The following is a 22,444-nucleotide window of genomic DNA, read 5'->3' on the forward strand; positions in this document are numbered from 1 at the left end:
GTCTATTGGAACTATTCTCCACCACTGCCTATATATACACGAGATCATGGAGTGTCTAGAGAAGGAAGAGATATGCTCCTCCACGGCCATAGACGACGTAGAGAATCAACCACGAGCGCGCATATATCTTGTCGAACTTCAGCATATATGGCGATACCACTTTTGAAGGGGCTTTGCCTGAAATTCCCAAGACTATACATTATGGCACATTACTAATTTTCATGTGTTGATATTGTGGCTCTATATTTTAGTTATAACGTCGTTGACAAGTAAGATAGGTGGATAAAATAGCACCACTCATTATTTAGCAAGTAGGGTCAAGATCATGGACGTAGCCATAAACATTGTTTAGTGGGGTTAACTTTAAATGACGAAATTAAAAATTGAAAATTCGATACAATGTTATCAACTTATTGTCCAACTACATGATTTTGCGTAATTGGTGTTCAAAACGCTAATGAAAAAAGTTACATGAATAGAAAAGGTGAGAAGGTAGGAAAAATATAGAACGTGAGAGGATAACTTATATTTTTAGTCGTTGAAGCAACTTTTCATGGCGAAAGGAGTTTTCTGGGGGCAACTGCCTTGAGTAGGCACATGCTGCCGCCGTCCATGGTCAAGATCCTACTACAAATATTTTTACAATGTTTTCAAGCCTTGGATCTAGTTGCATTGCATCTAATAGCCTGCCTACCATTGTTTTTTTTTTTTTTGGCTTTCAAATTTTTTATTTATGAAATAATACCTGCCTACCATTGTAAATGTCTCTCTCTCCTAGCCGTTCTCCTTCAATTTCTCCTCAAAGAAAGCAACAGGCAATCGATCAGAACCACTAACTCATCCCTGCCAAATGCCAAGCTACAGAGAGAGAGAGAGAGAGAGAGAGAGAGAGAGAGAATTAACTGTGCCATGGATGCTCATTTGCAAACTTCCAGCCCAACAAAACAAAAACAAAAAATTCTCTTGCAATTGCAAACAAATACTCAAAAGACTGAGAGAAAAAGCAAGAGAAAGAAAAAATGGGCAGCAAGAAGGAGTTTCATACTTCTCAGAAGATTTCAATTGTTGGACCATGTTCTCTCAAGTTAAAAGAGCTTTTTGGAAAAGTAGCAAAATATGCACTGGGTTTCTTCTTAATGTATGCTCTCTGCAACGTGTCCCACTTCCTGTTAAAGCCGTATTCTCAGCCTCGTATTACCTCCAACACCGTTGTAAGTCCCTCTCTCTCTCTCTTTCTCGACATGTATTCACCTTGTTTTTTATTTCGTTCTCGTTATTTTGTTTTGGTTTTCCTCTTCACTTTTCATTTCAAAAGTTGGCAGTCAATTTATTTCATAGCGGAAAATGTTATTCGCACTCTCAGTTTGTGATTATGCACTCCTACGAGTATTTTAGAATTTCACGTGCTTTTAATAAAAGCGTTTCTTGCAAAACGGCTTGTCTGCAGAAGCATTTTCAAAGGGCCCTTGTGAGTGCATTCGAGTGTGAATAGCAGATGGGATCAAGCGTTTTTTTGTTGTTGTAGTATTTGATTAAACGAAAACTTGCTTCCTTATTCTAGTAAGGCCTATTTCATAATCGTGTATGCCTTGTGGCGGCTCTCATGTTCTTTAATTGTTTGGAATCTAAATGCTGCATTAGAGAGTAGCAGTTTAATGTAGAGTTGATCTGAATGCAGAAAAGAAACTGTACCTTTCATTTTTAACACGAAAGTACCATCTTTCGCGACCTTGGATGGTGTTTTCTTTTAGGTGCTACTCACTTGCCACTGTTATTGTGATTAAATTATTGTTATCTCTTATGGTACGCAGATAGGACTGCTGATCGGAAACTTAGGGTTCATACGCGACCTAGTAACGGATTCAGGCAGTAAAACGTTGAATTTCATTGTTGATTTTGGCATGATCGGCTATATGTTTGTGTTAGGCATAGAAATGGATCCATATATACTCTTTAAAGAACCAACCAAGGATGCTAAAGTGGCCTATGGTGGTATGCTCTCCACATTCATCCTAGCCTGCGCTATAACACCATTTCTGCAGTTTACAGATGGCGGTTTCAAGGTTGATTTCACTCTCTCCCTCTCCACAGTCCTCTCTAGCACCGCCTCCCCTGTACTGACACGTCTCATAACGAGTCTCAAAATAGGCAAGTCAGACATAGGCCAGCTTGTCATTTCTGCAGGAATGCACGCTGATTTCATAGCCACTCTTCTCCTCTCAATTGGTTATGTCTTTTGGCCTATTGAATCTGGAGAGAGAGTTTTACAGACTTCAGAACGCGTCCGAACATCCGTTGAGATGGGTTCTGCATTGGTGATCCAGACACTTTTTGCAGCCTTTGTTTCACCAATCTTCATGAACTGGGTCAACAATGAAAACCCTGAAGGCAAACCCATGAAAGGTTCACACCTAGTGCTTGCTCTTGCTTTCATGGCCTTGGTCATTGCCTGCTCGCCGATTTATGGATACAATCCTGCCTTGAGTGCATTTATGGCAGGAACCTTTTTACCAAAGGGGGGGAGGGTATCGAAATGGGTGATCGGCAAGATCAACTACTTGTTATCTACCATTTACTATCCCATTTTTTTCTTCTGGATGGGTTATGAAGCTGTGTTAAAGGAATTTCAACCCGACCAGTTCGGGACATGGGCAAGGTTATTTGTACTTTTTGGTATAGCAACAGTTGGAAAAGTTGCTGGAACTGTCATATGTGGAAAGTTGTTGGGATTTCAGTGGCCAGAATCTATTGCACTCGGCCTTCTTCTCACTACCAAAGGCCATTTTCACATATACTTGGCCATTGCTGCAAAACAAGTTAGTTTCTGACCTCTCTATTTTATTTTTCTCAAATTTGCTTTCCTTTTCCTTCTCAATTTTCTGTGGTACTTTTACTCCTAAAGTTATCAATGGTACTGTTTAATTTAGCATCATGCTCTTTTTCCTCCTTATCAGAGAACTTACGAGTGGCTCGTCACCATCAAATTGGTCATATTATTTGAACCATGCTGATCTTGTTGCGTTTTGCTTTTCTGATATGTATGCAGGCTGGGACAACATCTACTTCAACCAGCACTGTGATGGTAATAGCTATATTTTTCACGGTTGTCCATGCACCATCAGTTGTGGCGCAAATCATCAAGCGTGCAAGGAAACGAGCACCTACTCATCGAATGTCGCTGCAATTGCTTGACCCTTCAAACGAACTTCGCATATTGCTATGCCTTCATGGGCCTCAAAATGTTCGTACTATGATTAACTTCATTGAGATATCTAGAGGGACAGCTGACCCTGGAATTGTGGTATATGTAACAGACGTGATAGAACTCACAGACGAAATAACAGCCTCACTGGTAAAAGAAGAAGGGGTGGACACCATGACTGTGACTCACACAGGAGTGAAAGAAATGAGAGCTCAAGTCACCGCTGCAGTTCAAGCATATGTAGGGGAGAGCGGAGATGGTATGGCACTCAAACGGTTGCTTGCACTCTCGACTATCAATGGCATGCCCCAGGATATTTGCATTCTGGCAGAGGACTCAATGGTAGCCCTCATCATCTTGCCATTTCACAAGGTTCAACGTGCAGATGGAACCTTGGATGGCGGAAATTCTGCTTTCAGATATGTGAACCGTAAGGTAATGTATATCAGACAGCTGAGTATTATTCGAACAGCTACAAATTCTAGAAGAAAATAGTCAAGAATTCAAGCACCATGATCATAATTGTGACGATGATCTTTCTCTAGACTCTAAAGGAGTTAATATCTGCTCAATTTTCCAAGTTCTTCATTTCTCTAGACTTATCTGTTTTAGCATACTTCTCATGGTATCAGTTAATGATAAACTATGGTTTTAACAGGTCCTCAAGAATGCTCCATGCTCCGTCGGGATTCTTGTAGACAGAGGTCTTGGACTGATTGAAAAACTACCAAGAACTTACGATCATTCTGTCAGTGTGGCGGTCATTTTCATTGGTGGAAAAGACGACAGAGAAGCACTTGCCTACGCAGGTCGTGTAGCAAGCCATGCAGGTGTAAAGCTCACAGTCATTAGATTCTTGGTAGATGCTAACTCAGAGGCGGCAGCCAGACCTGGACATTACACAGTCAGCCGTTCTGAGCAAGAAGAGGAAATGGGGCTTGACGATGAGTGTTTCGCAAGCTTCTACGAGAGACATGTCGCATGCGGACAAGTTGCGTACATGGAGAAGCATATGGCCAATTCTGCCGAGACATATTCTACCTTGAGGGCATTGGACGGGCAGTACGCGCTCATTATAGTGGGACGAGGGGAAAGGGTGAATTCGGTTCTGACATTCGGGATGAATGACTGGCAGCAATGTCCGGAGTTGGGACCAATCGGAGATGTCCTTTCGGGTTCTGATTTCTCGGTGAGAACCTCGGTTTTGATCATCCAAGAAAACAGTCTAAAAGGACAACTAGATGGGCTGGAAGATGACTTTTCGATCATGTAAATGTGTCAAACATAGCAAAAGATAGCTTAGAATTTTAGATACAAATTGTAGCAAGGAATTACCACAGATGGTTTGTGAAAATTGTAGTTTGTATAGAAATTTAGGAGGAGCTATGTGAGGTAGTGAAAACTGTAAATTAACAAAGGCATTTCTGTCTGAAGGCTGCTACGTTTCAGCTTTTTATTTTCTACAAGTAAATTATTTAGACAACGCAAACGCAACATTTGGGCCATGCAAGTTAGCTAGGGTGCAATCTTCCTTCCTGAGGCCATTTCCAAAATAGCTAAACATAACCTTGTCTAGAATTGTCGTCTTGCAGAAAATTTATTTTTTTTGAATGAGCAATGTCAAGCCATATTCATATATCATCATCAATTGCAATGGTTAAACATAGCCCTCTCAATATTTTATTAGTTTTAAATTTATTGGTTAATTTAATTAAACTACAATTGGATGTTTTCAAATATAACTACTGAATTTGAATTAATTATTGCAATTGAGGAGTTGGCCCCAAAAATGGGGCTAAGAGGTGGGCTACATTAGGGTTTGACAATTTACGTGCATGCGTACATGATTGCTTTTGATAATTTACGTGCATAACCTAAAATATATCGAAATACGTTTTAGATAGTTACGTGTATAAACTAAAAATTACCAAAATAAGCAACATACAACCTATAAAATCCTTTTGAGTACAAAAACAGAAATCATACATAAATTTTTCTTGATTCCACCCCAATTTCTATCAACTGAGTCTCTCCTAATTCAATCAAATTAAAGAAAAAAAAATCATTGTTCTTCCCTTCCTTTGCAAAAAAAAGGGAAAAACATATGAAAGCCCGAAAAGACAAGTCCACACGCACGAGGCCCTCCGCCCCAATTATTACCATATAAACCCAAAATTAAAAGTCCAACACACAACAAATCCACAAAGACAAAAAATCATAAGCCCTTCTCCCTCTCTCTCTCTCCTCTCTCTCTCTTCTCGCGCTCGCTCGACAATCTTCGTCCTCGACTCATCGTATTGCCCACACACAGTAACAGCTACCCACCTTAAATTTATAATTCCTAAATTTTATTTTATTTTTATAAAACAATTTTAATTTTAATTTTTCCAACTAAAAATTTTGGGTTGGAGGGAGAAGGAGGGAAGGGGGGCGATCCCTAAAACCCATCATTTTTTTCGAATCTAAATCCTCCTCCTCACCGCAATATGGCATTTCATGTCGCCTGCCCAATTACATGGTACAACTCTCTCTCTCTCTCTCTCTCTCTCTCTCTCTCTTTCTCTTTCTCTCTCTCACTGAAACTTCTCTCTTTGTTTTGGTGAAGCCGGCGGATCTGCGACTGTGCGCTTGGGTTTCCGCCAACCCTCGCCACCGGGAATGCCAAGGCCTCGTTCCTCGAAGACGTGCTGCGGCTTCACGACTTTCTCATCGATCCCTCCGGAATTAGGGCCCGCGACGATGGAAAAACGGTCCAGGTCGCCGTTCCGAAGGTCTTGCCGCCGCCTCCCCAGCCGGTTATGCCTTCCGTCGTTGGAGATGTTGCCGCCGCCCTTGTTGAGGATGAGTCCGCCGCCGCCGCCTCCTCGCAGGCCAAGCGGGCTGCTCTCCAGCGCAAGGCTGCTGCGGATATGGTCGCGGCTGAGGACTTTGCTCGGCGATTCGAATCTGGTTATTTGTCGGTGAGGTTTTTGAAATTGACTGCCTTTTTATTGTTCGAATTGTTTCAAGTGTTAAGTGTGGTGTGATTTGGAGCTAATTCTTGGGGCTCTTATTGTATTAGTGTTTGTATCTGAATGCGTGTTATGTGATAGAGTGAGTATTTAGTTGTAAACTGAATTGGAAATTGCTTAATGCCGATAAGTTTTCGGTTAATTCTGCTTGACACTGACATTTTGAGGTTGCTCCCGAGTTAAAGTTTCCGCTTTGCCATGTCTGGGAATAAGAGGATTTGAATGAATATGTAATAATTGGGAGTTTCTCTAAATTGTAGTTTCTGTTTATTATTGTATTTTTATATTCCTCTATATTTGCTAAGTTTAATGGCATTGATACGAAGATACGGATGTATTTTGATTCAAAGACAGTTTTGGAACAAAATCTGTTAGAAGAAAATAGGTGGATTCTTGAGGTTTTACAGGGCATTTAATGTTTGAAAAACAGTAGGACTGACCGATAAGAAATTAAGAGAGATAAAGCAAAAGCCTTTCAATAGGGGAATTTTTTTAGGAACAGATGGAAATAACTCTATGATTGCGCACAAAGGAGAGTTTGTCTTCTCGTGGCATAACCGTTACTGTTGTGTGAACAGACAAGACTTCATATTTAGCGGACCTAATAGAATGTTCCATTATAGTACTTTGAACAGCCCATGGCTTCGATAACGTGCACCATTTTTTATGTTTTCTCTTCTTGGGACATGTGATTTCCCATTATGACTTTGCATTTTTGCTGAACATCGAATATTATTGACATATGTTTGCAATTGTAATACATTTGGCGTTGTTTGGGGTGTTGAAATCTGCTTGTTATTTTTCCGTTTATATATTTTGGTTCTTCCTGTATTTGTTGCACTGGAAAATATCAGTTCCTTTTGCATTTGACAGGACACCTCAAGAGGCGTTGTGGGTGAAGAGCAGGCTCAGTCCAATGTGAATGTTATGTGCCGGATATGCTTTTGTGGTGAAAATGAAGGAAGTGAGAGAGCAAGAAGGATGCTTCCATGCAAAACCTGTGGCAAGAAGTACCACAGGAACTGCGTAAAAGTTTGGTCTCAACACAGAGGTGAGTCACTCTTCCCTTTTTCTCCCGGGGCTACAGATTTTGCATGTGAGAATTAATTGGACTTCTTTGTAGATCTATTTGACTGGAGTTCATGGACATGCCCCTTGTGCCGAATTTGTGAGGTAATGGGTGCAATATTCATACATTGACTTGTTTTTATTCATGCTTGAAAGTCCAAATCCTCCATTTCCTTCAAAAGAATTTAAATGGTCCCTATTTTTTGCTCTGCAATTTTTATTTTTTATGTTTTATGTTTTATGTTTCTGTTCTCTAATGCACTCCTGATCATGTTTTCTCTCTTTTTCATTCTTTTGGTCTGGTCGATCATGTTTTCTAGTATTCTGCTGTTATGTCTAAAATAGTTTGAAATTCTTTTGGATCTTGGCATTTCTTCTCTTATCTTGAATCTAGCAGAAATCATCAAGCGTGCAAGTATTAAATGACATATAGAACTTACATGTATTATATTTGTCTAGAAAAGGAGTCAAATTGAATTGTAAGATTGTATGGGAAACTTGATGTGAATCAAGAGAAATATAAGAATATTTTGCAGCTACAGGCTGTCTAATAGCTCATGGTAAAAAAATTAACTTGCAAAAGGATACCTGCACTTATTATTGACACCATATAACTTTTATAAGGACTAGGAATTGTCTATAGGGTTTTTGTCTGTATGATGGTAATGTAATGTGGTCATTAATGGTAGAAAGTTGTTCATACTAAGTGCCGTTGACTGTATCATTTTATTTCTTTCTTCAGGTATGCCGAAGAACAGGGGATCCAAACAAGCTTATGTTTTGCAAAAGGTGTGATGGCGCTTACCATTGTTACTGCCAACATCCTTCACACAAGGTAGGGTGTGTACTGATTAGTTCTGAGTTGTATGCTGGGCTACAAAATGTGGAAAATATGCTTACTTTTGTTTATTCATGTTGCAGAATGTTTCTCCTGGACCTTATGTGTGCCCGAAACATACACAGTGTCACAGCTGTGGGTCAAAAGTTCCGGGAAATGGCTTAAGTGTGAGGTATTTATTATGAATATTGTATACTGTGGGTTTATTTTCTTCTTTCAACGGAGGTGATAAGATGATTGTTATTTTACTTGTGCAATTTGAAACATTGTAGTATCATAAAAATTTTGTTAGGCACCATGTTAGAATTTGTTAGGCACCATGTTAGTATCATAAAAATTTTGTACTTTTACTTTAGCATGTACTGGTGGACTCACTCCTTTCTTGTTACATTGACAGATGGTTTCTGGGATACACTTGCTGTGATGCATGTGGAAGATTATTTGTGAAGGGGAACTATTGTCCTGTGTGCTTGAAGGTATTAATTTATTGCTTGATTTTTGTTATATATGATGATGCCTGCCTTATATAATCCTGATATTCATACTATCTAGTTGCGATATATGCACACAGATAAAGATGGGTTTGTGATCCTATTTTGTAGGTTTATAGAGATTCGGAATCAACACCAATGGTTTGCTGTGATATTTGCCAGCGCTGGGTGCACTGCCATTGTGATGGAATCAGGTTCATACTTTTATAGACCCATTATAGTTTTGCTGTATTATCCTGCGGCCTGCCTTTACTTTTTCTTGGTCCCAAAGGGAGTAGTTTTGTACCATGGAACTTTGGGCCCCAATGTTTTGTGATAAAACATCTCCCCAGTAGACCTAGTAATTTAGCAAAGACTAATGGAACACATCTAGAGGAAACACTTCTATTTCCACCACCAGGTTTTTACTCTCTCAAATGTGTTTAGTTAGCCTTTATGGTCTGGGCTGTTTGTCTAGCAGTTCAATAAGCCTCTCTCTCTCCATATATAGTGAATTCTTCGTCGTAAATCTTCCTCCCTTTTGTTGATGTATTCTAAATGATCCAACTGAATCTTTTACTTTATAATTGGTGAATTGTTATTTTCATTTCCATGTGGGATTGCTTATTTCATTTAAAGGGTTTCTTTACTTTTTCAGTGACGAGAGATATCAGCTGTATCAATTAGATGGAAATCTCCAGTACAAATGTGCTACATGTCGTGGTGAATGCTACCAGGTTTGCTCAAATAATTTGGAATTTCTTAATTTTCCTTTTACTTGATTTACTTCTTGATTTTCTTAATTTGGAATTTCTTGATCTGTGCTGGAGATTTCCCTTTTACTTGCATTTTGTTTATCTTAATTTTCAACTTTGATTTACTTCTTACTTGGAATTTCTTTTACAGGTCAAGAATAATGAGGATGCTGTGGTAGAGCTTTGGAGGAGAAAAGACAAAGCTGAGCAAGATTTAATTTTTAGCTTGAGGGCTGCTGCAGGATTGCCAACTCAAGAAGAAATATTTTCTATTTCACCCTATTCCGATGATGAAGAAAATGGCCCTCAATTATTAAAGAATGAGTATGGGCGTCCGTTAAAATTATCTCTCAAGGGGTTAGTTGATAAGTCACCGAAAAAGACCAAGGACAGTGGAAAAAAATCTTCAAATAAAGTGTCTGCTAAGAAAAAGGAATATCAGGAGTTCTTCGTTGGTAAAACTGAAGTGATTCAGAGGTTTGGAGGACACGATGATCCTCAGTCTTTCGGATCTAGCTTGGGCTATGACAAGAATGATGAGGTGCCACCGTACAAAAATGCAGAACTTGACTTATATTCTTCTCCAATAGCTGGAAGTATTAGCCACACCGAAGAGATTTGCTCTGTCAATGAGCCAGGTGTTTTGAAGCACAAGTTTGTTGATGAGGTGATGGCAAGTGATGAAGATAGAACATCCAAAGCCATTCGTGTCAAGAGTAAGTCTCATGCTCTGGATAGTGGAGAGGATACTGGAAAGCATGCTGGCAAGTCAAAGCCTGTTAAAGGGAAGAAGTTAGTGATAAATTTTGGTGCACGGAAGATAAATTTGACCAAGTCTCCAACATCTGATGCTTCAACGTGTCAAAGAGAACAAGATTTGGTGACTGCCATTGGTATGTCTTTTATATGACGTGGTACTTGGCTTATTCTATTTCTTGCTTTTAGCATTGTCATTAGAAAATACGTTAAAAATCAGTTTAGTTTATTGAAGAGGATGAGTATCTCACTTATATATGTTTAGATAAAATTCTTTGAAATTGTAAGTTTACATATAACTCAAACTTTTTTCGATATACACAGCATCATAGTATTGTGATACGTGATTCTAAGCTTACATTATGATACCATCATTGAACATTAGGTAATAACAGATTACTGCTTTTTGCTCTGACTCTAGCTTGAGTTCGAGAGGATTACCAATGAATGTTCTTACAACCACCTATAACCAGCATTCATCAAATCTGCCCATTGCTGCCCTCTTTACAATCTCTCATTCAGTGTCCAGAAAGGTCGTGTGGGTTGTCAATTTGGGGTTTTAAAGCCACAAATAGTGATGTAGGAGTGGAAGGTAGATCCATCTGCCTTGTGAATATCTTGGCGATGTGTCGCTGAGATGGTGGACATTTGGGGTGTAAACCTTGGTTTCCTTCATGGACACCTGAAAATCTGCGTACATTTATGCTGACATTGACAAAAATGTATGTCAGACATACAGGGTTTTTCTTTTCTGAAGTGTTTTAGCCGTTAAAAGGGACCAACAAACATTATTCTCTTCCGAACTGCAATATTATTTGAAATACCGCTTGAATTTTGAGGCCCAGAACCATCGTTTCTAGTTTTGAGGGCCAAAAACCAATAATAGAAGTAGCTGCTTTATGGTGGATGTAGCCAGGTAACTTTAATTAATAAATAGAAATAGGCAAGTAAAAACTTCCTGAATAATGAAGAAGAATCAAATGAGTTGATAAGCAAATCGGTAGTGATGATGTGATATTCTGTTACGTTTACATTGTTCTATGTGTAGTTACTTATATATCTAGTTACCAGTAAGGGGGAAGATCTAAGATAATGCTTTATCTTTATCTCTCTAAATATATGTATGTATGTAGGGCTGTAGGGCTTTTTAGCCAAAATGGTCCCTGAGATTTGCATAACTCCTCACTTTGGTCCCTGAGATTTGAAATCAATAGAATTAGTCCTTGAGTTTGTCCATTATTTATTAAATTGAGGGTATATTTGTCATTTTGATCCTTATTTAACATAATTTTGCACGGAATGATCAAAATGATTGATGATGGACAATCTTAGGGACCACTTCTATTGATTTCAAATCTCAGGGACCAAAGTGATGTGTTATGCAAATCTTAGGGACCATTTTGGCTAAAAAGCCTATATATATTTTGTGTGTGTGTGTGTGTGTGTGTTTATATTGTATGTATATGTAGATATATGACTTGTGTTTCTATTCATGGGCAGGCGGTGAAGATGCCAGCCAGCAGAGAGGAACTGTTATGGTGGATAGACATGATGGTTCTGCTAATGCTAAAGGTATAAGGATTGCAACCCATTAGAATGGTGGAAAAGTTTGATCTTTTTTCACTTGATTAATAATTCGGTCAAAACTTGATGTTTTTTTTTTATGTTGTGTAATTGAAATCTTTGTTATGTTCTATAATGTGCAGATAAAAGCGATTATTCTGGCCCACTGAAAGTTCCAAAGGTTTCTGGGAGAGAAGGAAATTTTATAAAGTTGGGAAAAGTTAGGTCAGGAGCTTCAGATCAGAACCCCAAATTTGAAAGAGGGGATAAGGCTGATGGATATGAAGCCATTCAACCTGAGCAGACACCTGTTGCTTTTGGAAAAGGCATTGAAGGAGGCATGACTGCAGCTGTGCCTGTAGGTGAAGTCCCGACTTTAAGAAATGACAGGGTGTATTCCCGGAAGCATTCACATAGCAGGTCTAACATACGTAATGAAACCAATGATGCTTATGCTCAAACACCCGTGTCACATTCTTCGTCAAAAGATACCAAACCAACTTCGCTGAAGTTTAAGCTCAAGAAACCTAATATTGAAAATCAGAGTTCTTATCTTGAGGAAGAAAAAAATTGTGTCAAGGGCCAGCGGTCAAAAAGAAAGAGACCGTCATCTTTTGGGGAGAAGACATCATTTGTTGAGAATGATTCCAAGCCACAATCAGTTCATAATGTAATGGATGAGATTGATGTTAATTGGATATTGAAGAAACTGGGCAGAGATGCAATCGGAAAGCGAGTTGAAGTTCAGCAGCTATCTGACAATTCCTGGTGAGTTTGTTGTTTCTGTATAGTGTATTACTCAGTCTCATAGGACCCTAAATAAGATAAAACAAAATATTACAGTCCATACTAACATATAAAAGGATGTCTTGAGTTGTAAACTTGTAATGCCAACAATTTAGCCATGAAGGGGTTGTCGTTCATGTTTTCTGTTAAATGATTATTTTCCATGAAGACGTGGTTGTCAGTATCAAGTGTTACTTTAAGAGAACTTTTGGTGTGTTCATTTGTGCTGATTTCTTTCCTTTTTCCCTTTTTTTGTACAGGCATAAGGGAGTGGTTAGCGAAGTTATCGAAGGCACGTCAACGTTATCTGTTACTCTAGATGACGGCAAAGTCAAATCCCTGGAACTGGGGAAGCAAGGGGTTCGATTTGTATCTCAAAAGCAGAAAGGGTCAAGAACATGAGGACGTACAACTTGTCGGTGGTGATGATCAATCTCATCTGGAGACTTCCTTCCACATTAATATGGAATGGAAATCACTTGCCTCTAAAAGGGCGGAAGAGATAACGTGTTGTAGTATATCCGGTGGCTTGTATGTGCAGGGCTGTTTAGTTTCGTCGTCCTTGAAGAATTAGTTCTGGTCAAGTAGGGTAAATTATGAGGAAAGCAGGTTTTCTTTCGTTCTTTTGTTTTTTTTTTTTGTTCTATAGACAGCTAAGCTACCTTATTCTCGAAATGTATTTGTATACTCCGACTTGAACTTTGATATTTCAGAATTCGCTGTAACAGACAGGATAGGAATGAAAGTTGTTTTCGTATCGGGTCAGATGCGTTTACCATCTTTGAAGTTGATGGAATTGAATACAGTGGTGAAGTGAATGCTTCCGGCGTTAGTTTGTTGGCTGAAATTTGTCCGTCAATTAGAAAGCATCCCGTCCTTGAGTCATTGTTCATGCAGATTGTGGTGCCTCATTGCTGACTACACCCGAGTGGGAGTCGATTTTGGTGGAACCTGGAAGAGTGGTGGTGACGATGGTAAAACTCTTTCGGAGGAGAGGCCATACAAGTTGTAAATGTCTAATTGGATAACTTTGGGTCTGTAATCCCGAACCCAGGATGACAGACCCGGTACTAGAACTCGGGCACCCCGAGCCCTAGTTTGCATGAGAGACCTTGAACCCTGCAACCAACTTTGCCGGATAGCGAGTTTAGTTTCCTCTTTAGGCCATTCATAAAACTCATTAACAGTTAAAAACCCTCGAAAAGAAACTCCGTTCCGAAGCAGTTTTTGCAATCACTTCAAACATGAAGTAAACTCCGTCCCGAAGCAGTTCTTGCAATCACTTCTCAAATATGAAGTAATATAACTGAGAAACTAATGTGTAGGAGTTATTTCTTTCGTAAACCTTTTCAACCGATAGAACTATACAGGTGGAGGTGGCAAGTCTAGTAGAAGCCAAAATCCGACACAATCATCCCCGTCCAAGTCCCCCTGGATTGCAAGGAAGTGCAAGCCTCCGCAATCCTTCTTTGCTGCTTCCCAAGCTTCAGCTTCACTTGTTGTTTCAGGAGTCTTATTGTAGGTGGCGTAAATATATCGGCCAGAGATTCCAACGGAAAGAAGCAAGCGAGCCCGTGACAAATCAACTTCAATCGAGCAAACTTCCAACCCATTCATCCAAGCTGCACCAGCATATAGCAAGATGCGATCAGGATCCCTTATAGACTTATAGTTAGATGAACATAACAAAACTTTACAAGATGCAATAGGAATTAGGAAGCTGTTTATATTTGTCAATTTACTCAGACCAACGGTTCTTATTTAACAATCTAATGACATAACATGTCACGCTATCTGTATGAAGGACATCTGCGTATGGATATATGCAAGTAAATATGCATAAGAAAAAAGAAGATGATAGTCGAGAGTAAACACCTGCTAGCGGTTTTGCACGTGAAGATGCAACTGCCAATCCTGGAATCAAAGTCTTCTCATCAATTTCAATCCCTAACAAATCCAAATCTAGACTTGCGCCAAACACGAGGTTCGTGTCTAAGGATGAGATTTCCTCTTGAACAGCTGAAACCAGGAATTAGAATTAGTAAGGGCACATGAAATGTTTAGAAGAAATACCGGATGAATAAGGCAGGTCAGAGAATGTGACTTGTTATATTTGTCGAAATGTCACCATTAGCAAGTCCTTTACCTGAAAAGGGCAACTGAACAAAGGCCCATTTCTCGCCAACAAGATTTTCCGGAAGTTCCATTGGGAAAGGGTTATCCAATGCGAGGAGCGGCTTAGATCCTTTCTGGAAACCAGGATGGCGTGTGTACACTGTCTCATAGCGTTCTTCCAGCCACAAAAGCAGCGATAGGCACTGAAAAAAGCAATGTTCTAAGAGAATAACCAGACAGAGAAAGCAGTTCTACCAGAAAAAAGAAAAGCTTCATTACTAACTGTTGATAGTGTTTCAAAGACGTGTAACTTCGGCATCTCTGTGGCAGTATCGCCATAATTCAATGGTACATATGCTAAAAAAAAAGGGAGAATGAATGAAATGCTCGTCTGAAAGAAATCTTAAAAAGCGACTACTTGGTTTGGTGAAAACATCTTGTTGTGCTGTTCCCTTAAGGGGAAATTAAAATCCATGTCAACAAGCGATGGAGAAAGGAAGTGAGACCATAGAAATGCTTCCTTAAGAGAGATGATCGAGAGTGTTTAGTGCAGGTAAATATTACCACTAGTCTAGTCTAACATCAACGTACTTCTGTAGCGGCCCTCTAAATTCTGCAGGCTATTAGCCTAACTTTCTTAAGTTACTTGATTAGTAAAAATGTCTTCGTAATCAGTTGTGGTTGAAAAAAAAAAAAGCTTCCTCAATCTGTATATGTTCCGAAAATTAGAGAATTGACAAGAAAAACATGCTTACCCGTTTACTGGGAATAGGCTTTATACCGAGCTCGTTACATGCTTTTGTGATAATTGTCTGCATCTGTGACCTACATAATCCAATTGAACAAAACCAATCATAAAAGTTGAACCATTACCAAATCCCAGCTGACATGCTTTCTCAAGCATGCACAATCCACAGAAGCACACATTATGCACAAAATAAACGGCTAAGTTCAGCTACTTTAACCCTCTAGTTTACTAATTGTTACATGAAAGAACAATGACTATATTTCCTCACTTTTTTTCGAAATATTTCGCGCCTGAGTGACAATGTGAGGGTAAATTGGAGTTTTACAAACGTAAAGCACCTCACATGTGCTCCAAACGTGCTGATTTCGTTAAAAAATTGGCAAAATTTAAGCCATTGTTACGGATTCGTAACAACTAGTAAGACAATAGTTGCGCCAACCCCATGAGCGCACCTCTCCCATTTGTTATTAACGTACTTGTCAATTTGTTCGACACATATGAATGACTAAACCTTGTTCAATTTAACTTGCAGAGATGATCTTTAAATGAAGATTAAGAAAATGAATGGTTCTGATTACGACCAGGAGAAATTTACCTGAAGTAGCGGATTTTATCCGGCAGAGGGACACCTAATTCGTCACTAATGGACACAATAGCATCCTTCAAAGTAATGCTGTTGATAACATTGTTTGGAAAATATTTCGTAAACTGCAGAGACAGCGATTCGTCACAAACCACCAGCTCCCACACCTTCTTCCCTCTGATATCCAAAATCGGCCTGGAGCAGAAGTCCAGCTCCCACTCCGAAATGCTCTCCGGGTCGGTTTCCGGGTCGAGGTAGCTCAGCTCCTTCGTTGGGTCGTCGTCCACTTCATCGAATTCCTCCTCCTCTGTTTCTTGTGTCGTGGAAAAAGAGCTTTCCGAGACGGAATTGGGACGGAAACAGCGGAGTATTGGCCGGGATTTTGAGGGATTGGTGGAGAGAGGAGATGTGATTTTGATGGGTTTTGCCCGGTAGACAAACTTGGAGATGGGTTTGTGGTATTGAAGGGTGGGGGTTCTGATTCTGGTGGTGTTGAAGCTGAAGCTCGCCATGGAAGTAGTGAGAGCAAGGAAGTGAACTGATAGGAGTATGCGGGAAGTAGAAAAGACGGTTAATGCGGTTATTTCTCCACCACATATATTTGAAGATGATTGTGGGCTCCCGGGTAGGGAGTTTGATGGCCCAAAAAGTATGAGTGGGCTTTTTTATTGGGCTACTTTTACCATGGCCATAATAATCCCACACGCCAAGCCCAATAGATAACGACCTTTCGTTTTCGACTGGACCTTTGTCGTTTCCCTCCCTCGACCAAGAAGTGCCTTATCAAGCTATCAGCCTCCCTCCCGAGAGTCCATGGAGCCAACAAACACAACCAGCAGGAGCCTCTGAGATTCTCTCCGAACGTGAGTTTAACAAATCCAGACCCATAAGAAAAATGAAGTTTCCAACTTCTTCTTCGTATTCGTATTCCTCTGTTACTCCTATTCATTCGGTTTTTCTTCGCACAAAAAACCGTGGCAAATTGTCGTTTAATCTATTTCAGGGCACTTCTTCTCCAACAACCACCGCATCCACCACTACTTCCACTTCCACTTCCTCCTCCTCCTCTCAAAACCATCAACTCCTCAGCGGTAGCATACCCGCCGCCGCCATGGTTTCTTCTCCCGCCACCCACCCCCACCACGCCCACTACCCTCCTCCTTTGTTTAGGTTCTCCCTCCCTCTCTCTCTTTTTACTTATCGATTGATTTGCAAATTGCATTGCTTCCCATGAGGTTTATGGTTTTTGTGGAATTGGGTTTTGTTGGTTTTGCAAATTTGCAGTGTTGCCCCGATGATGGAGTGGACTGACAATCACTACAGGACTTTGGCCCGGCTTATTTCGAAGAATGCCTGGCTCTACACTGAGATGCTTGCTGCTGAAACCATTGTTTACCAGAAGGATAATCTGGTAAACCATATTTATAAATACTCTTTCTGCTAGTGTTGCATTTTTGTAGCCTCAATTGAGACATTGGACTTCGTTTTGTATAACATTAGAAAGAATTGTCGAGTGTCACTTCGGAATCCAAAAGCTTCGAAATAATGTCAACGGAGAATATAATTCGGCAGAAATTGGTTTTCACAAGATATTTTGAATTGATGTAGTCATCCAATAGAATGGATAGTTGGATAAATATCTTCCATGCGTTTAGTTGACATTCTCTTACAAGAAGTGTTTAGTTGAATTAGATAACTTTATAAGGTGGGATCTCTGATTACCGATTTCAGTCAGTTGAATATTTTGAATTTCTAATGCTATAGTAAAAGGGTGTTCATGGACTTCATACAAGACACATGATCGTGCTACTACATTTAGAACACATTAGTGCCTCTAATTGAGATCTCTGTGTTCCCAGAGGATACTTGATGCTTTTTCTCTCCATATACACCCAAATGTAGACAAGGGAGCCGTTTGCCAAAACTTTCTGCACTCCCTATTAACTTTACCACACATCTGAGCCCAAAAGACGTCTCTAATGAGCCAAATTCTACCCCATTGAACCCCATGGGATTTCATATTGTATAAGACTAGAAAGAATTGTTAAGTGTCACTTTAGAACCTGGAAGCTTTGAAATAGTCTCAACCAAACAAGTAATTTGGTGGAAATTGTGAAGTTGATTTCACAAGATACCATTATGGTTGTTTTGAGTTGATGTAGTCATCCCATAAAAGGAATAGTTTGACAAATATCTTTCATGTGCTGAGTTGAAATTTCTTTAGAGGAAAGTGTATAGTTGAAATTGATAACTTCATGCGGTGGGGGTTTCTGATCATTTTTGCTAGAGCTTATAAACGATGCACATACTTTTTTTCTCTTTCCTTTCTAATCCATCTTTATGTTAGTTAATGTATTATTTCTCCTCATGGCAGACTGTAATGCAGATTAAAGTTCGGTTCTTTTATTTTTATTTTTGCCCCGTTATGTTTATGTTTTATTAAATTTTGGCATTAACAGTTTCATTTATTTCTTGATTTTTCTTGTGCATTTATGTTTGGATTTTGACAACTGATAGTGGGACTTTTTATCAGGACAGATTCTTGGAATATTCTCCAGAACAACATCCTATTGTTCTTCAAATTGGCGGGAATAATTTGGAAAACCTCGCCAAAGCGACTGAGCTTGCTAACCCTTACAAATATGATGAGATCAATTTTAAGTTTGTGCTCTTTATTTAAGCTTTTGTTCATTGAATTTATCTTTCAAGTTTTCTCTGACCCCTAATCTGACCCCTACGGTTTACCAGTTGTGGATGTCCGAGTCCAAAAGTAGCTGGGCATGGGTGCTTTGGTGTTCGTCTTATGCTTGATCCAAAGGTTTGATAACATTTCTCATTATATTTTTATTTGTAACTTTGCCACAAATATGTAAGATTTTTTTTTTCTTTATACTGTGCTCTGATAAAGATGTTTGGTCTTTACAAGGAAAGTTTGTTGCTGAGGCTATGTCAGTAATTGCTGCGCACACAGATGTACCTGTCAGCGTTAAGTGTCGAATTGGTGTTGATGATCATGACTCATATAACGAGCTCTGTAAGTTCCCATTTTCTGGTTCTGTTTATATAGTCAGCAAAGTCAATATCAATATAGTAAAAAAGAAAGACACTGGAAAATCCAGCGAATGATGAACTGAGGACACATGGTTTCTTGCATAATAAAAATAGTTATGCTTGAATTTTGTATTCTGTGTTTGACTATACTTTCAAAGTCCTTATTTATTGCTTTATGATTGTGTCGTTACACCGAAAACACAATGACATTCAAAATCTCTACAGCATTGGAAGCATAAATCTTGATCAGTTTGGTGATTTTGCATATTTTTCTTACCTTAAATTCCAAATGTCTATCTGAATTTGAAGGGAATATAGCCATGCCTTTTTTAGTTTCTATGGTTGCATCCTCACTTAATTGTGTTGCACCTGTCTCTCCTTTTCAGGTGATTTTATTTACAAGGTTTCTTCTCAATCTCCAACTAGCCATTTCATAATACATTCACGGAAGGCACTGCTTAATGGAATTAGCCCGGCTGAAAATCGAAGTATTCCGCCTCTTAAGTATGTATTCTGTTATTTCATATTTTGCGAACTTATATTAATTTAGTCACTTTACTGATATGTTTATCTCAGAACTGGTATTTTGAAATGCTTAGATTAAATTTGTAAATATTTGTAGATCACATTCACAACTAACATACTACCTCTTTATTATTGATCACATTTTACTTTATTGCAGATATGAGTACTTTTATGGCCTCTTGCGTGACTTTCCAGACTTGAGATTTACAATAAATGGGGGCATAAACACCGTTGAGGAGGTAAGCCTTGTCATAAGGACAGAACAATTATATTGTAATTCAGATGATATCCATTTTCTAGCTACATTTTTATTCAACTCGTTATTTTCTATAAAGTTTTGCGTCATCCATTGGGACAGTAGTTGTAACTTGGGGTATTGTGTCCCTGCTGTCATTTCCTTTTTGTTGAGAAGATTGTATTTTCTGAAACTTTCTTCATTGTAATTGGTCAATACAGCATATTTGCAAAATTTAACTGTTCTTATCTTGATGTTTCAACTTTGTGCATATATATATGAACTGGCTATCCTGGTTTCTAACATGATTTGGATATATGATGATAGTGATACAACAAAGCTGTTGAAAATTTCATTTTGTTGTCTTTTAGTTGATGCAAAACCTTTATGTTGACTCCCACTGACCTTTATTTCATGTTGTTTCCCCCTTGAATTTTAGGTCAATGCAGCAAGAAGGGCAGGAGCTCATGGTGTAATGGTTGGACGTGCTGCATATAATAAGTATGTAATGTCATAATTTGAATTTTCTTTTTCCTTTTGGTAAATTGCTGCAAGAACTTTCAAATTTGGTTATACATATTTCATGTCCCTATCTTATGACTGATATTTTTATTTCATTTTTGTGTCCGAGTCCACATGTAATTCTAGCTCTTCGAGTGAAACTAGAACTCTGTCAGTATAGTTTTTGTTTCCTATCAAAGAACCAAATGACATCCTTGCGGGAAAACAAGGGATTAAGTAGAAGATGCGAAACTTGAAAGAATGAAAATAGATTCGCTGATTTCTGTGAAATTTGAGCATGGAGTGTTTGGAGGTGGGAAGAAAGAAACCTCTTATGCTGAATGAAGACTTGAATGATCAAGACTTGAATGAAGACTAACTACTAGCTTTAATGACTCCACCATATTAAAATACCCCTAACATTTTGGGTTTTAAGACTCGTGTTAACATTAGTTTAGGTTCTTATTTTATTTAGATATAGAATTCTGATAGTCCTTTCTATTGCAATGTTAATTTGTGATTCCAAAGTTGATTGACAACCTTTGTACATTTTTCAATAGACCATGGCATACTCTGGGACATGTTGATACTGTAGTTTATGGAGCACCAAGCAGTGGTGTAACGCGGCGTCAGGTCTGCAAACTTGACTGTAAATAGGTGTATCTACTCCGTTTCCATTGAATTTTTACAGCCCATAATTATCTGTTCTTCCACCTTTAGATACTGGAGAAGTTTCAAGTGTATGGAGATACTGCTGTGGGAAGATATGGACGCAAACCAACCGTGCGAGATGTAGCAAGGGTTAGTACTACCAACTATGATCCTCATAATATTATGGTGCTATCTGAAAAGTTTTACTCGTACCCTTGTACAAGTCATAATAGAACAGATAGAATATGCCAACAGCCTCTTCACGCACACACGAAAATGTCGAATTGACACTATTATGTTATTATTTTCCACATTTTCCTTACTCCTAGATGATTTTTTTTATAAAGAAAATCAGGAAAGAAAAATTGGGCAGCTTTCAACTGATTGTCTTTTGATGTCAATTTAGCATTCAGTTCCATGGGTCTCTTCAGTCTTTTCACATTTCACATTACAAGCACCAAAAGGGCATTATGTATATTATGTAATTTGACACATGTTGCTTATCTGACTCAATCTGCTTTGTTTAAGGGCTATCTTTTTTTTTTTTTGGGTTGAATACACAGGGATTGCATCACCCTTTTTTCTCCTACCATAATAACTTTGGTGTAATTGCATCACTCTTTTTGTTCTACTGCAGCCTTTGCTGGGTCTTTTCCATTCGGAACCTGGGAATGGTCTGTGGAAACGCAAAGCTGATGCTGCTTTCCTGCATTGCACGGTATTATTTTATTATCCTTGTATACTTATTAGTTCCACTTTTAGGATTCAATACATTATCTAAATTCAGGGGAGGTTTCTGAAACACAGGACTTTGAAAGTTATAATCCATCCCCAATCAAAGCCTAATATTCATTCATTATTTTCCGATGGTTTTATTTACGTCCAAGGAATTATGTTGTTCCTGAGTTGCTTAAGTTTCTGATATGGTTCTTGAACCTTGCAGACTATGAAAGAGTTTTTTGATGAAACGCTTGTAGCACTTCCTGACTATGTTTTGGATAAACCTATTGGGGAGCCACCATCAGGCAGTGACGATCCTTTCGCGAACATACACAGTTTGCTACCTCCGGTGTATGAATCAAGGGAACTTGAACTGCAATATGCTTAGCCGGTGTCTATTCAAGATATATACTTCTGGCGGCGAAGCCCGTTGTCAAATTTTTGGAATGTAACATGATTGATCCCAGGACCCATGTAACGACATTCATCCTACATGTCAGTGTGTAGATAGTGAAAAACATATATCTTGTAAAGCAGTCGCTTTTGGATAGTGACTAGCAATTTGTGTTTTAAGTACTACATATCTTGCTTGTATACGAAGAACCTCGCTCTTAACTGGAGCAATTTGTTCACTGATTTCGTAAGAAAATACAATGACTTTCAGATGTCGATTGTTATTTGTGTTTGGTGATTGATAAAATGCTTGTTTTGTTTCTCGTTTCAATGTGGAACAGGCAATCGATTTTTCGATGATAAAAAACTGGAATACCCGTTATTTTTATGTTCTTCAATTGACTACGAACTTTGGAATTTAACCAATTGATCGGCTTCTAAATTTGCAAGGGTTGGGCCTTGCTTTGTAAAGA

The 22,444-nt window shown here is 38.8% G+C and overlaps 4 protein-coding genes across 4 annotated transcripts; 3 read left to right on the forward strand and 1 right to left on the reverse strand.

The window, feature by feature from the left end:
* The first annotated feature begins 878 nt into the window (after positions 1-878).
* On the forward strand, positions 879-4,691 carry LOC137746674 (cation/H(+) antiporter 28-like). Its single transcript, XM_068486675.2, has 4 exons — positions 879-1,211; positions 1,812-2,816; positions 3,047-3,637; positions 3,861-4,691. The coding sequence occupies exons 1-4, from the start codon at positions 1,020-1,022 to the stop codon at positions 4,473-4,475; spliced, it is 2,403 nt and encodes an 800-aa protein (XP_068342776.1). The 5' UTR covers positions 879-1,019; the 3' UTR covers positions 4,476-4,691.
* Positions 4,692-5,382: 691 nt separating this feature from the next.
* LOC137747369 (uncharacterized) lies at positions 5,383-13,235 on the forward strand. The gene is made up of 13 exons (XM_068487468.2): positions 5,383-5,720; positions 5,808-6,162; positions 7,087-7,264; positions 7,337-7,386; positions 8,024-8,116; positions 8,203-8,291; positions 8,517-8,595; positions 8,722-8,804; positions 9,248-9,326; positions 9,496-10,237; positions 11,601-11,672; positions 11,807-12,431; positions 12,710-13,235. Exons 1-13 carry the CDS (start codon positions 5,689-5,691, stop codon positions 12,849-12,851), a joined length of 2,619 nt encoding a protein of 872 aa, XP_068343569.1. The 5' UTR covers positions 5,383-5,688; the 3' UTR covers positions 12,852-13,235.
* A 401-nt stretch (positions 13,236-13,636) lies between these two features.
* Positions 13,637-16,607, reverse strand: LOC137747370 (protein TAB2 homolog, chloroplastic). The gene is made up of 5 exons (XM_068487469.2): positions 15,908-16,607; positions 15,320-15,389; positions 14,596-14,767; positions 14,325-14,468; positions 13,637-14,071 (listed from the first exon to the last, which is right to left on the reverse strand). Exons 1-5 carry the CDS (start codon positions 16,405-16,407, stop codon positions 13,812-13,814), a joined length of 1,146 nt encoding a protein of 381 aa, XP_068343570.1. The 5' UTR covers positions 16,408-16,607; the 3' UTR covers positions 13,637-13,811.
* Positions 16,608-16,790: 183 nt separating this feature from the next.
* On the forward strand, positions 16,791-22,243 carry LOC137748468 (uncharacterized). The gene is made up of 12 exons (XM_068488622.2): positions 16,791-17,065; positions 17,180-17,306; positions 18,429-18,556; positions 18,644-18,713; positions 18,827-18,929; positions 19,333-19,450; positions 19,629-19,710; positions 20,146-20,207; positions 20,768-20,840; positions 20,928-21,008; positions 21,496-21,576; positions 21,802-22,243. The coding sequence occupies exons 1-12, from the start codon at positions 16,791-16,793 to the stop codon at positions 21,964-21,966; spliced, it is 1,365 nt and encodes a 454-aa protein (XP_068344723.1). The 3' UTR covers positions 21,967-22,243.
* The last annotated feature ends 201 nt before the right edge of the window (positions 22,244-22,444 follow it).

This window comes from Pyrus communis, chromosome 2 (genome assembly GCF_041283825.1).
Source record: "Pyrus communis isolate YQ-2024b chromosome 2, ASM4128382v1, whole genome shotgun sequence".
NCBI lineage: Eukaryota > Viridiplantae > Streptophyta > Magnoliopsida > Rosales > Rosaceae > Pyrus > Pyrus communis.